This window comes from Tetrao urogallus (assembly GCF_951394365.1).
Source record: "Tetrao urogallus genome assembly, chromosome: 10".
NCBI lineage: Eukaryota > Metazoa > Chordata > Aves > Galliformes > Phasianidae > Tetrao > Tetrao urogallus.
This window is the reverse complement of record NC_136823.1, coordinates 12,079,278-12,094,672: the sequence shown is the minus strand read 5'-3', so window position 1 is coordinate 12,094,672 and position 15,395 is coordinate 12,079,278. Positions and strand designations below refer to the sequence as shown.

The 15,395-nt window shown below is 43.6% G+C and overlaps 1 protein-coding gene across 1 annotated transcript; it reads left to right on the top strand.

Moving 5' to 3' along the window:
* Positions 1-459: 459 nt before the first annotated feature.
* Positions 460-13,809, top strand: ACOX2 (acyl-CoA oxidase 2; the record flags this gene model as incomplete). Its single annotated transcript, XM_079540525.1, has 14 exons — positions 460-619; positions 699-861; positions 2,564-2,715; positions 3,126-3,233; positions 3,818-3,937; positions 4,097-4,212; positions 4,619-4,791; positions 6,016-6,178; positions 6,919-7,109; positions 7,964-8,125; positions 9,059-9,164; positions 11,603-11,820; positions 12,697-12,829; positions 13,747-13,809. 14 exons carry the CDS (start codon positions 460-462, stop codon positions 13,807-13,809), a joined length of 2,028 nt encoding a protein of 675 aa, XP_079396651.1.
* Positions 13,810-15,395: the final 1,586 nt, after the last annotated feature.

Genomic DNA, 15,395 nt, shown 5'->3' with positions numbered 1-15,395 from the left:
GAGAAATCCGCACAGGCTCCCACTGCGCACTGTGTATCATTGCTGTTACTATGGCCCCCTGCTAAAAGCCCCCTTGGCACGGGGAGCGCAAGGTCGCAGCCGGCGGGGACGGGAAGGGGCGGGCGCTGGGAGTGCCTTACCCATGGCATGTGCTTGTGTAATATCCCTTGTTCTCTTGCAGGAAAAGTGCTAAAAGTAAAGCTACAAAACGCCTAAGACCCGCACCTGGAGCTCTTAGTGCGCCCTCGCTTTCCCTTCCCCACTGTCGCAACGCGGACGGGCAGCGTCCAAACGCTCCTGGAGCTCGCGTCTCTTTTTTCTTTTTTTTTTTAAGTAGCACAGAGGTTTGCGTACAAAGTGCACCGTAGTTTTGCTGCCCGCAGAGCTGAGCGATAGCAGCAGGAGGTTCGCTGCTCTCACCAGCCCGCTGCAGCCCCAGTAACACACCGCGCCGCCGGGATGGCCCTACCGGACACCACCGAGGACACGCAGGGCTTCGGCCTCGCCAACGTGAACCCCGACTTGGCCAGCGAGAGGCTGACGGCCTCCTTCAGCGTGCCGAAGCTGACGGCCGTGCTGGACGGCGGGGCTGAGCGCACACGGCTGCGGCGGGCGGTCGGTGAGTAGGGCTGGCACCGCTGTGTGCCTGCTCATAACCAGCGCACGCGGCGGGGGTAACGCTTCTCATTGCCTTCCAGTGGACGTTATCGAGAGCGACCCGGTATTTAGCAGAGAAAATCAGTACTTCCAGAGCCAGAATGAGCGGTACGAAGCAGCGGTCAGAAAGGCCGTTCACGTCCGAAAAAAGATGCAGGAGATGGGATGGAGCGAAGACGGACCTGAATCTGTATACGTTTACAGGTGATTCTCTTTGTAACGTACAACTCGTCTGTTGTTGAAAGGTTTGCTTGCCAGGAAGAATCAGCTCAAGCAAAGGCTGGGAGAGGCCAGCTGCAACAGCTCGTCCTGGCACAAACAAGGTGCAGGTTTTCAGTTGGGCAGCACATCTGGGAAGGGGAAAGTTGCTGTTGCGCACTGACACAGCTGAGAGCGCAGCAGTGCAACGTCCCTCACTGCCCTGCTCAGCACAGTCAGAACGTGAAGTGCCGTTCTCTTATGTTACTGGCTTACAGACAAATCTAAGATGACACTTCCTTTATCTGGAAAACCCACATTGTGTTAAAAGCAAACAAAGGTACCCCTTAATTTGTAAGCAAATGGAGGAAAGTATCTTTCACAGTCCTTTCCTAAACATTTTCTTCTCTTAACACCTGGCAAGGGGTTGAGCTCCACTTTATAACTCTCTGCCCCCTTCCTTCCCCTGCCACTGGGTGGGGTACACAATCGGTAGGATCAAGGTGAGGTGCAAGTTTAAAAGCCTCATTCAGAAGAGCAATGCCTGCACCTCACAAACCATCACTGATGCTCAAAGTCATTTTCCAGTCTTTCATCACATGCCGGATTATAATTTGTTATGCTAAGCTCAGTCTCCTATGGTGAGTGGCACCGATAAAGGGGAAATTTTCCATCAAGAGCTCCTGGAGTTGTTAATTACCACAGTCCTCTCTCCGAAGAAAAATATCCCAGATTTTAAAAACCCCACTTCTGCTTGCTGCCCTCAGACCCCCCATGCCAGGAGCTTCAGCCTGTAGGATCGTGCTCTGCTCAATTAAGGCTGCAGGGAAGCACAGCTCTTTTCTTGTGAGATACCAGGCAAGCAGGAACTTCTCATTAACCACAGTCCTGGTGCCAGGCAGCCTGAATCACGGACAGACATTTAAAAGCCAGCTTTGAAATGAGTTAAAGTAACATTTCTGGATGGGCTGACAGGGGTTTATTAAGTTTATCTCTGTTAATCAAAGCAATTTCATTTTAACTGCTTCTTTGTTCATATTCTTCCCTGCTTTTTCAACATGACTGATTCTCTCACGGGTCCATTATAAAAAAAATGCTCACGGTCATTTGTTAAAAGTGAGAAGTGTCTGCTTTGATGCTTCTGAGAGCATTGCAGTAAAGTCAAGTGAATGAGAATAGCAGTGCCACTTATTTTTAGGTGTGAGAATGCACGTACTCAGCTTCTGGAATAGACCTGTGTGCATCCTAAAAAGCACTATCAGCCAGCCCCATAGCATAGGGCTGACCAGCTAATAAAACAGTGTTACCAGGATGGATTTTGAATCTTTTTCCACAAGAAAAAAAAATACATCAAGTCAGACACAAAGAATTCACAAAGCTGTCAAAGACATGGGGCCGATGGAGCTGGGCGGTGTGTTTTAGGAGCTCGGCATCTGCTCCTGAGAACAGATAATTCCTCCAAGAGCAAATGAAATAATGAGCCAGTGACATTTAAGCAAAGTGTGTTATGAAAGAAGGAACAAAACCAGCATGAAAAAATCACTTTTCCTGCAATGCTGTACTGACGCTACACATTGTGTTGAGTATGACAACACAGAAATCAAAATGCAGCAGGTGGTACTGCCTAGTAACTGCCACCACGTCACTGCCTCATTAATCACATCCCTGGAACTTCATCAGTGCAAAAATACTTGTGCTTTCTCCCCAGAGCGCTTTCAGGAGATGTAGCATTTCTCCTCCACCGGGTCTTCATGAGAAGCATTTCGGTTCTGGGCTCAGACAAACAGGTGGCCAAATGGATTCCTCTTGCCACTGAATACCAGATCATAGGAAGCTACGCCCAGACTGAACTGGGGCATGGTAAGGCTACAGAGAAATCACGGTTAGTGTAGGATGAAAGGCTCTCACCCACACTCTCAGGGAATGCAAGTTCAAGCTGTCCATGTTGCTGAGGTGGGGATCCTAGGGGAAGCATGATATTTTCTCAGCAAGCTAGAGATGCTTGCCTTTGGTTTGCCAGTGCAGAAAAAAGAGTGAAGGTAGTTGCTGGTGGTAGAAGGGGCCGGTCACCAGCAGCCAGGCAGTGTGCCCCAGTACAGTCTGCCTCGGAGATCTCTGCAGATAGTGTGTCCTGCAGCCACTGGGGAGTTTCAGTGTTCCATGGTTCTCAGCAGGAATGTAAACCCCAAAAGCTCAGTAACATCCATACCAGCTTCCCCTCTGTCTGCTCACCCTCATGATACACCAGGATATTTTTTATTTTTTTAAAGGAACTTATCTTCAGGGTTTGGAAACAACAGCAGTCTTTGATATCAGCACACAGGAGTTTATACTGAATACACCAACAATCTCTGCAATGAAGTGGTGGCCTGGAGACAGTAAGTACCCTGCATGATATTTCTGTTTTCTTCATTTGCTTCCTTCAGTTCCTTAGTCTGCTTTGCTTAAGCTCCATGTATGAGGGTCCAGGTGCCAGCAGAGGACTTCAATAAGAAATGCAAACACCTTGAGGCAATGAGATCTAAGGGTTTTGTACAACTTTAAAGGCCAGAAGGAAGCCAGCATTATCTGTTAAAGCCCTTGGAAACATCTGCCTCTGCAGGAATCAAATCTTTGTAAATAGGACCAAAACCTGCAGGCAGAGAATTCCCTGAAAACAGGCAAGTCTCAGCATGAAGAATTCGAGAGTGAAATTCATGGCTTCCCTCAGGAAGGTGTTTCACATGAAAAACTTCAGTTCAGTCAGTCATTGGTAGCTGGATCAGATGCTCACCTGCTGCGTCCTTAGAGCCAAGAGCAGCTCAGAATGCAGATTTAGGCATTCTCCAGTTTCCAGCACCTGTCGATCACACCCACCCTGACCCAGACACTAGCAATACCCAATACACATCAGCATTAACTGCTATGAAGCATTTGCATGGTGCCTAGTCCTAAGGGAACATGGCTGTTTCTCTTCTCACAGTGGGAAGGTCAGCAACCCACACCGTGGCCTTTGCCCAGCTCTACATCCATGGGAAGTGCTACGGTGTGCATCCCTTCATTGTGCAGATCCGCAGCCTTCAGGACCATTCACTGTGCCCAGGTAAATGTTTCCAGACACTGTTGCATCTCTCTGGCAACATCATCCATGCTGGGGAAGCAGAGCTGAATATGCCCTTCCCTTGAGATCCCCAATCCAATGCAAAATGGGGAGAAAAGGGGCCAAGCGGGAGTAAATAGGCTGTGTTTTCTTGTGCTGCAGGTGTAATTGCAGGAGACATTGGTCCTAAAATGAATTTTGAGCACATTGATAATGGCTACCTGATGCTGAAGAATGTGCGCATCCCCCAAGAGAACATGCTGAACAAGTTCTGTGAGGTACATAAAGTGTTCAAATCACAGATTGCCCGGTCAGAATCTCATCACAAGCCAGAGAGACAACTGGGACCTGCCTAAATTTAGGACAAAAGTCTCCCTTTGAGGTGTATGCAAGTCTCTGAAGTTTTATCAAGGGTAGAAGTTATCCAAATCCTAAATGAAAATGTGCAGCTAGAATTCCATATTCAAAGGTTATGAGATGGTAGAAGATACCTAAGTAAAAAGCAGAACGAGTTTGTCTCTTCAAACAAATCGGTTCCATCCATCACACGAGGGAATACTTAGCCCTGCACTCAGTGCAGAATTTCAATGTTAATCGTACACTATGCATAGAGATTACACATCTCTCTGTAGGGAGAAGCTGCACCATCAAAAGACGACATCTAAAATCCTCTCTCTATTCTAGGTTCAGCCAGATGGCACCTATATAAGGCGTGGGTCACAGAAGATTAACTATTTCACCATGACTTCAGTACGCGTTTCCCTCATTTCAGACGAAGTTATTCTACCTCTAATGAAAGCATGCACCATTGCCATCAGATACTCTGTGGTTCGCCGCCAGTCCAAGTTGAATCCTGGGTAATGCCACACAAGTCTGCAGCGCTGGGGAGGGACCTGACACTGTGTTCATCAGTCTGTATTTCCACTTTTCAGCTTACCTTTCAGCACATCTTTGGCTTATTTCCTTGTCTCACTGAACAGCTCAGCAATTCACACACACAGCTGGCTCTCCTTAACCAGCCTGCCCAGAACTGCCCAGTCAGAACAGACAAGTTACTGAACTCTAATTCTGTCTTACTAATGGATGCAACATTAAAACAGCTTCCAACATCCATAGTTGATTTTGCAACAGTAAATTTTCTTAGTCTGGTAAGAATCTCTGTAATTTTTAGATACTTGCATTTGAATAGATTTTTTAAATTCCCTCTTAAATCTGCTTCCAAAAGCAGGAAGATCCTCATGACAACACAGCTTGTTTCTAGTGCAAACCAAACACAAGAGCACAGCATGCTGAGTTATAACAACTCGTATCATCAGTTGAGGCCCCAAGTATATTGAACACAGCAGAAAAGGTAAAGAACATAAAATAAAAAGCTTAGAAAGCTTAAAATAATTTAGATTGAAGTGTTTTCAAAGACACTCAGGAATTGACCCAGCAGAGAACTGTACATTTTTAACCAAACTCTACATTCAAAAAGTAATTCTAGCTGCAAGAAGCTTTTCTGTTTTCTATTTGGCTCAAAAAATTAAAGCTGCTGACAAAACAAAATAAAACAAGTGTAGGTGCAGCTGTTAAGAGAGGCTTAATTATAACCTTGTCATTTCCATTTCACATTGAACAGGAAGCAGTGTCAGAGCACAGCTGCCTCTGCCCGCCTTGCAGGAGCATCAGCTGGGGCTGCCACTCTCCTTGCTGACCAGAGGAGCCAGTTTGAAAAACAAGAGCTTTTCAGGGTGCAGTGCCACCGCCTCAGCTACACCACCTTCCAGCTTGCTGCCCTGACAGACTTTCCTCCTCTTCCTCTCACACAGTCCCTGTCTGCCCTCTGTACTGACCAATGGTGCAGAACTTTTTCTGACCTGACAGCCCAGTTCACCAACACAGCAGAAAAACAACTGTTTTCCTAGTCAGGCTTGTCTGCCAGCTTTATGAGCTGGAGGGGACGGGGAGCAGGGAGACAAACCAGACCGGATCCATTTTCACTTACTGCTTCTTGGTAATGAAAAATGCAGTTCAGGTGAACTACCAGTAGCCGTGCCTGTGTCCACACTTTCCATACTTCAATGCTTATCTCCCAGCAGGGAAGAAGAAGCAAAAATCCTTGACTACCAGACCCAGCAAGAGAAGTTGCTGCCTCAGTTAGCAGCAGCCTATGCCTTCCATTTTATCAACAACTACCTGCACGAGCTGTTCAACAGGGGTTACAGACAGATCCAGGGGAGGAATTTCGACTCGCTGCCAGAGGTGAGCCGCCATGGGATCAGCTCCCACAGCTATTCTGCATGTAATGCTCCTCTTCCCATCCCTAATTCTCAATGTAATTTAGCAAACTGGACAGTCATTGCTCTCACCACTAGGTAACGGGCTGAAGTGCTAAAAGATCAAACACCTTAGAATCAGAATGGCTTGGTTTGAAAGCAGCCTTAAAGATCATCTAGCATCCTTGTCCCAGGCCTGCAACCACTCAGCAACAGCATCTGTTGTACCACCCCAAATTTTTGGCTTTGGGAGCTATTGCAGAGTGAGATGTCCTTGAAAAGCCTGTTTGCCTGATAAAGCCTGTTTGCCTGATAAAGCCTGTGTTCCCAATAGCTGGTGTGGCAAAGCTGTATTTCACAACTTCATCTACAAACACGTGCAAATATTCACTTCTGAGCCAAAACCAAAGCTTTTTACATAGACAGCATAAGAGTTGGCAACTGAAAGCCTAAAGTAAAAACATGTTTTGAACAAAGACAGCCAAAGCCACTGCTGCTTTAGAGAAACCCAAAAACGTGTAAGCCAACCACACCATGCCCAACACAGGGCTGTGTGGCATCCCAGCAGAAACCAAAGGCTAGCATGGGGACTGGGTGCTGCACTGGCAGGCAAAGGAAGATCTCATGCCTAGGAGCACACTCAGAGGATTGCTTTAGAATGTTTTCATCATTCATACTGTGTTTTTCTTCCTTTTTTTCCTTTTCTTTTTTTTTTTTTTTAAATAGCTTCATGCATTTTCTTCAGGCTTTAAAGCCATGGTTACTCAGTTCTGCACATCAGGACTGGAGATTTGCCTCAGGGCATGCGGGGGACACGGTTACTCTTTGTTGAGTGGACTGCCTTCCTTGTACACTAAAATACTTGCCTCTTGTATTTATGAAGGGGAAAACACCATCTTGCTCCTGCAAACTGCCAGGTAACAATTCAAATTCATTCAGCTGAAAGCTTGCCCCTTAATTTATTCAACTTCTACCTCTTCTGCTCCAAAACCAGTAAAACCAGCTACTCCTTTCTCATAGCACCTTCTAAAAATACAACTCAAGCCATAACCCATTCAAGTTTTCTGTCTAGTAGGCACAAAGTGTGTGGGAATTGGACTCTCTTCTATTTCAGGTTTTGGGGACACAGGCAGGTGCTGTTCTGCATAAACTAATTTTCCTCTTTGCCCAGCAGTGCAGCAAAAGTGTTGCTATGCAAGTCCTGCAGTTTCTTTTTTCTAAGCAACAGACATTATGTGATATTGGTGAAGTAAGTGTCTTTGATTCAGAGAAAGCATAGTTGCTGGATTTGATTCTAGGTGAGTCACGCTTCAGGAACACCAAATGAGTGATTATCCATAGTAGATGAAATCCAGGAGAAAGAAACCACATCTGCTTTAGCTTTTAATAACGTGTGCTTTTACTAGAAGGAGAAAACCAGCATACTTCCCACAGACCAAGGTGCTACAACATCCCTCTGTGCATGTATGCATACACTTCTGCACTCGCTATCACCTCTTCTTGAGAAATTCCATCCTAAAAGTTCATCACTACAGATTTCTGTAGCATTAAATGCAGCAGACAAGGTATCCAAGACCCATCACAGATCAGGCTACTATAAATAGCATGCAAAACAAAAGCCCATCACTTAGTCCATTTGGGGCGGCTGATGGGACAGGCTGCACCTGATTATTTCCCACCCAACCCAGGGAGGCCCCACCTCACTTCTAGCTTGGCTATTTGCTATGGAGATCATCAGCGTGGCCTGATCTGATTTTTACACTCTTCCCAGGTTCTTGATTAAGTGCTTCACAGCAGCTAGTGCCAGCCAGCCCGTGCCACCATCTGTCACTTATCTGGCTGCAATGAAACCCGGGAAGTGTCCTGCCAAGGACAAGTTGGATTTCCTCAGCCCGGACATTTACACAGAGGCCTATCGACATGCAGCAATCAGGTCAGTGAAATACATGAAGAGCTCAGCTTCTTCCTTGCTTTAAAGAGAAGTAAAATAATAAATTCCATAAGAATTGGAACCATCTATTCCCGGAAAGCGAGACTTAACCCCTCCCACAGGATTAATAGCCATGGCAGATGTTTAATAGGAAACTTTCATATTCAGAACATCAAACGTTCGTAAGCCATGTGCTACATAAAAACTGTATTCCACAGAGAGCTGATTCTATACAAAGCTGATGACACTGTTCAAGTAAATCCCAGATCACATTAGCGAGTTGCCAACCTTTAGGCAATTGGACTTTGTGCCATTCTATACAACAAGTTAAAATCTCCCTTGCCTGAGAGAGTGATGTTTGTGTTCAATTAATAACACAGCAATCACGGAGCCTTTCATTCCATCTGTAGTTTTTCAGCTACTCGTTCAACTATTCAACACAATTAAGACTGGCAGTGAACATGGTCTGGTAAGAATTATGGATCACAGAGGTGTCATCTCTGAAGACCAGGTAAACAGATGCACAGTTCTGCAGTCAGTCACGGTGACAAAAAGGAGAGCCATTATTCTGAAAGTTTTGGTGAAAGCTCTGTTTAGAAAGACAGTAAAACAATGTAACATCAGTCTAATATTACTATTGGTTCCTTTTGTTTTGCAAGCTCTCCCTAAACAAAACCTAAGAAAATCTCTAGAGGCCTCTAATAAACTATAATGGAAGCTGAAGGCAGAAATCCCTTAGTACTTGAATGGTGTGGGTGCTTCTGCCTGATCTGTACTTTGGTTTTCCATAAGAGTTCCATCATACTGAACCAAGTTTAAATATCAAAATGCCATTTTGCCATGTGATCACACACAAGTCTGAGTATGAAACGAGTGCATTGTGGACTGCTATATTTATATTCAGATGTGTTTTGGATTTTGTTTCCAATTTTCCAGACTGATAAGCAGCACAGCAGCTAAACTACAGGACTTGATTCAGTCAGGAGTCGAAAGGCACGAAGCGTGGAACCAATGCACAGTGCAGCTGGTACAGGCTGCAAAGGTTAGCAACGTTTTTGTGCTCATCTGACATTTGTTGTTAGGATACAGTATGTAATGGAAACAGCACAATTAGCCTAAAAACATCTCATCGCTTTTTAATGATGTGTGTCCACATACAAGGGACACCACAAAGATCCGGGCCCCACTGTGGTAGAAAATCATACTAGGAAACAAATCCTGATCTGAAGACTTGGCTATCAGACTAGGCCAGGTAGAGGCTAAAGGATAGAAACAAAAAGCTGCCACCAGCACCTTCCACAGCCTGCAATCAGAGCATACCATCTCCAGCTAATGCTCATCTTTTTTACAAGCAGTCTGTATTTCTGGCTGTCAGATGAAAGCCTCCCCAGTGCCATCCTTCTAAAAGCTGGAAGAGCCATCGTAAGGGTAAAACATGCTTTTTTTTTTTTTTTTTTTTAAATCTATGCTCTCACAAGGAAAGATAAAAGTAGGGATAATAATTAAGAGTGGTGATAAGTGCAGTCTTAATTACTGCTGGAAGAAATCAAAGTAGTAAAGTCAAATAAGAGACCTAAAAGCAGTTCCTAGTTCACATAGATTGGATAGGCAATCTGCTCTCCTTCAGCTGAAATAGGATCAGGACAACAGTATTAGTTTGCCAAAACAAGGAGTTAATATAGAACTGAGCAGAAAAGAAAGCAAGAGGGTAGAAGGGCCCTAAATATAAAGGAAAGCCAACATCACTAATACTTCAGTAACTCCAGGAAGCAAAATTCTTTTTTAATGTGGTTATGTGCAATTTGACTGCAATTATGGTGGAAGTCTCCCTTCCTTCCTAAACTGAGGAGGGTAAGATTTTGAAACAGATCCATGGCTTATTTCAGCCTCATTCAGTGTTTAATGAAAAACATCTTGTTGTAATCTAGGCTTCAGCCAGAACCAACCCTAACCTAAATGGACTGAGAATGAAGTCCCCCAAGGGAAGGAGGAACCCCACACATACCTAAACGCAGCAATACCATCTAGATGATTCCATAGTAGGAAGGTGCCTGAGGGAACAGCCACCTACTACTCAGTCAATAAGATGAAGTCTTTGATGAGCCAAATTTTCTCAGCAGAAAAAAGTGAAATTGTTTCAAAACTATTAGAAGTATTGATTCTATCGTGCTCATAAGCACAGTCAATCTTTTCAAACAAGAACTCAATGAGAAAGTGGGCTGGTACTACAAGTTCTCAGTAACAGCGTTATTTGTGATCCCCTGTCTGCTGTGTCACTCCTGATTTTCAATTACACAGACTCAGCGGAAGCAGCAAGCATCAATGCTGTAAGCCTAACTGAAAGAAAATTAAAAAAAAAAAAAAAAAAAAAAGCAGAAGAAGAAGAGGAGGAGAAGCAAGGCACTTTAGAAGGAAACTATTTCCAAAGAGCTTAATACACAGAGAGGGGATCTGGGCCCCCACTGCTTCTTGGATACTTCAGGGAAAGTAACAAAATCTTGCCTCCACCATAGCTTTAAAACCATGACAGCCTGCTGCTTTCTTGGGGTGCTTCTGTATTTGCTTTCTACTCTGTTTGCTTTTTCTGGAGACTCATTGCTGCCCTGGCAGCTCTATGAACAAAAGCCTGCCAGCTTTCAGCCAGGTGGCTCAGACACCAGTGATGGCTTTGCTGCAGTCTCCACAGATTTTAATTGCTTGAGTAGACACCCAGCTTCTCAGGCAGGTTCTGCAGTCTGCGCTGACCTCCACGCTGCTTGACCACGCTGCAGTGCAGGTGTGCCTTGCATACACCCACAGCTGGGAGGAGAAATGTAGAGCAGAGGAATGAAGCCGTGCAGACACCAACACCACTGCCCACTCGGAGGAGTATCAGCATAACAAGAGTCACCCCCACAAACAGGTGGAGTCATCTTGTTTCACTCACTCTGGAGCTAGGCTGTGCTGAGCTTAGTATTTCTGTAAGTGAGCAGATACTGCCAGTGTCTGACCCAGAAATCATCAGTTTACTTAAAACAGCAAAAACAAGAGGTAAGTTGGATTGTCCTTCCACTGACGACGTTTTCAGAGCTGAAGCCATATAGCCACTGACTCCAACATACCATAAGCCCAACAGAGAGATTTTTCTTCTGCTATATATAACCAAAATTCACTTGGTAGAGATTGACACAAGCACATTCCAATGCATTTCCATCATGCAAAAAAATCTTTGGGGTATTCATCAAAATTATGTGAAGTACTGCCATGATTTCTTGAGTTTACACATACCAGCATTGACTGCTTACACTCCCAATCCTTTCCTCTACTGCTTTAGTAAGACATGAAAGCAGAACGCTTAGTCAACCAGCAGACAAGGGATACAGGCTGGAAAACTGCCAGTGAAATGAAAAGGTTTTATGTTCTTTGTGAGAACGTTTGCGTCACTTGGCCTACTAAAAGTGTTTAGAGGTGCATTCACTGTTGATTGTATTTGTTTTCCAGGCTCACTGCCACTACATCACTGTGAAAAACTTTGTAGAGACTGTGGAAAAACTTGAGAACACGGCCGGCATCCAGAACATTATGAAACATCTTTGTGATCTGTTTGCATTACATGGTATCTTCTCGAATGCGGGAATTTTCCTGCATGATGGATATATAACTGGAGCTCAGATGGACATGGTCACAGCATCATACCTGGAGCTCCTGGGGATCATTCGGTGAGCCATTCTTGCACAAGAAGATCACAGCTATTCAGTTTCTCTGTGCATTAAATATAAAATGGTACTGCTGTACCTATGGCAACATGTTCAGTCAATTCACCTCATTCAGTTTTTACTTTCATTGCCTGGCAGCGTTAGAAACTGACTAAAACATCTACACAAAGCTCATTTTCAGAGCAAAATACATTTAAGATTCCAGCTCCCATGCAATTACTAGACTAAAGTTCAGTAACATGAAATCCTGAGGTATAAAGCAAGAAAACCTTGCTATACCATTTGCAGCAAAGCAAAAGCAGGAAAATACCCAGTCAGAACATCACTTAAAGGAAACAGCTACAACAACTTATTATACACTGCTAAGTCTGCTTTAGCTGCACTAATATAGCCTACTCTGTTGCCATGGCTGACTTGCAACAGGTACCTAAACAGTTCTGACTACAGCCAGATCAGATGCATCTGCTCAACACCATTCATTACTAACTAACGTGGCTTCTGAGATATGCTAAGGTTTTAACTTACCACAGCACTCACAAAGGCTTTTTCACTACTCACTGCTGTTAAGAGCAGATTAGCTTCTGATGCAGAGAAGTGAGAAGTGTGTGAAATCCTACTTAGGTCACCTGGAGAGAAACAGGAACACACCATAACCAAGAGTTGAACAGGACCAAGCAAGTATATTTGGAACTAATCACAGAATTAAAGTGGTAACAAGCTTAAGACTTTTACTCAGAGCTTTAAAAGAACATGTCTCTGAGGAATCAAAGCAGAGCTTCCTGTGCAACGCAGACAAGGGGAAAAACTGGCACAAGCGTTTCAGATGAAGGAACTTGCATAGCTGACTTCCACATTTATCTTTTTTCATCTACTCCTTAGGAAGGATGCTGTTCCACTAGTGGATGCTTTTGACTTCACGGACAAGAGCCTGAATTCTGCACTTGGCAATTACGACGGACAGGTCTACCAGCGGCTTTACGAGTGGGCTCGGAAGGCACCGACCAACAAGCAGGTATGGATGCTGGATTAGAGCCAGGCAAACTCTGTATGAGCCAGAACAGAAATTGTTTGCTTTTCTTCTAAGAAAAGCCATGTGGATATAAGCAATTGGAGTAAGACATCTTATCTGTCGTTATCTCACTCTGAACAGTGAACCCTGATTCTCGAATTATTCCTCCTATAGCCCTAGCTCAGGCAGGAAGTAGCTTGTGGGCTAGATGGCAATGAACCACAGCTTGAGCAAGGGAGCTGGACCAGCCCCAGTGACCAGTGTGGTTTTGATTTAGATGTGTGACAGTGAAGTAACACTGCACAAAGTAAACTAAAACGAAAGCATGTTTACATGGTTAACACTATGGAACAACTCTAGATGGCTGCAAAAGCCACTAACTGTGGGATATTTTCCATTCACCAGTACTTTTTCCAAGTGCAGTACTTTTTTTTTTTTTTTAATAATATGCTCATCCAGAAAGAGAATAAATGTTAAATTAGGCAATTTCATCCTTTGTCTTTAGGATTTTACTTTCACTTCTTAATGCATCCATACTGTGGAGAAAAGTAAAATCCCTCATGATGCAAATGGCTGTTGCTCTGTTTGAAAACTCATTTTGCCTTAAGTGAAATTTTTACTGTGGTAATCAGCAATTCCTTTGAAATACTACAGCTTGCCTTTAGCAAACGTTCCAGTTGAAGCACATTTTTTGAAGTTAAATAGTATGCTGTCACATTTGGGATGAGAAGTATTGTGTACTGGTTACAAAGGACAGTGCAACATTACAGGGGAAGAGACCTTGCACATAGCTGGTTACTGTTGTGGCTTTTTTTAATATGATCTAGTTTCTGCATTTCAGAGATGAGGAAAACAAATGTATAACCTGCTCTTCCTCCTTAACTACCATTAATTCCCTTCCACATTCTCTTTCCAAACAGATAAGCCCAGCCTATGAAAAGTATTTGAAGCCACTTCTTCACAACAAGCTATCGAAATTATGAAGACTGTGACCCAAGTGAGGTCGCACCCGCTCTCTGCAGCAATGCACTTATGAAGCATGAGTATTATTAATCAGAGATTAATCATCAGTTGCAATTGCGACAAGTACGAAACAGAATCATTAGCCAGCCATTTGCATTTAATCAGAAAGAAGCCAAACAACTCTGAGTGGTACCCACTGTTCTGAAGCAGCCTAGTCAGAAATAGTCCTGTTTTTGTTGTTTGCTTGCTCGTTGGTCCTTGCTTTTGAGGAACAACTTATTCTTGTAGATCAAGAAGCATGTTAGAAAATGTATTTGTTTGGAGAATGAAAAGAGCTCTGAACTTACTCAGCAATCAAGTATTTCTGGCTCATGAAGAATCACACACAGCTGATGTCAACTCCTGCCTGCAAAGATTACTTTCCCATTAACAGAGTCATTCATACTGTCTTTTGATAAATCTTTGATTGCAATAAAGTCTATTTGGAATACTGCTTCCCTAGTTATTATACTTGATATTACGAAAAGGTGAGGCTGATCCAGGCCCCTCATTAATTTGCTAGTAAATTAAGTGTTGCAAGGAACACTTTGTGACTGATTATAATGCAGTGACAACACAGATACTTTCTTACCAGCAGTTCTGCTGCACTTCATCAGTTCAGCCTTTCTTTTCTGCTTTCAGAAGAATGAAGCTTTCACGATGTCTTAATACAAAAGTCAGAACCCCTAAAATGCATGAAAAGGGGAGATAAAATAGGGCAGAGGAAAATACCTTCAAACAGGCCTTCTGACTGAGAGCTGAGATGCAAGGCCCCAGGCTTCAGAAGGCTGCAACATCCTGAGGAACCCTGATCCCTCTTTGACATCTCCAAATAGCAACACTCCACACTTTAGGAAGCAAAGCAGCTGTGGTAAGAAACCACTGTGACAAGAACTTCAAGGGAGAACGTGATCCATTCAGTAAAAATAAACATTGAATCTCTACTCTCAAGAGAATTAAGTTAAAACACAACCAGAAATTGTATCAGTAACACTGACGCAGTGGCCAAGAGAAGCAGGAATGGCTACATGAAATTAGGTAAGAACACAGAATCTCAGTTCCTTGACTTGAACATATCAGAAACAGCACTCTACAGTTAAAGACACAGAATCTTATTTGTATTACATATATAAAAATCCGTATGTGATATAAGCAGCTATCAGATCATTCAAATGGGATAACAATGCAGCTACAAGTATTTTTAGGTGCTGTGTTCCCTTTATCTCTACAGAAAGTGCGAATCCTTGCCATCCCTCTGTTGGTCAAAATGCCTTGTTTTCCAAACACTTTTGTTTTCCTGTGATGAGGACAGCTTGATCAACTAGTTAAGACAAAAAGGAACAAAGTATGTCAGTAGTGAAAGAGAATGGAGCCCTAGCAGAGCATCTGTGCAATTCTGCAGCGCTGAACAACAGCCTTTGGGGTTTTTATTAAGTATTAGAGTTCTAGAAGACAAAAAATACAAGATAGTATTCTATATTTCACATTTTTATTAGCTTCTTGCTGGCAGGCATTACACTTGGGAATAATATTGCACCAGGCATTAAAAATATGAATTCTACCACAG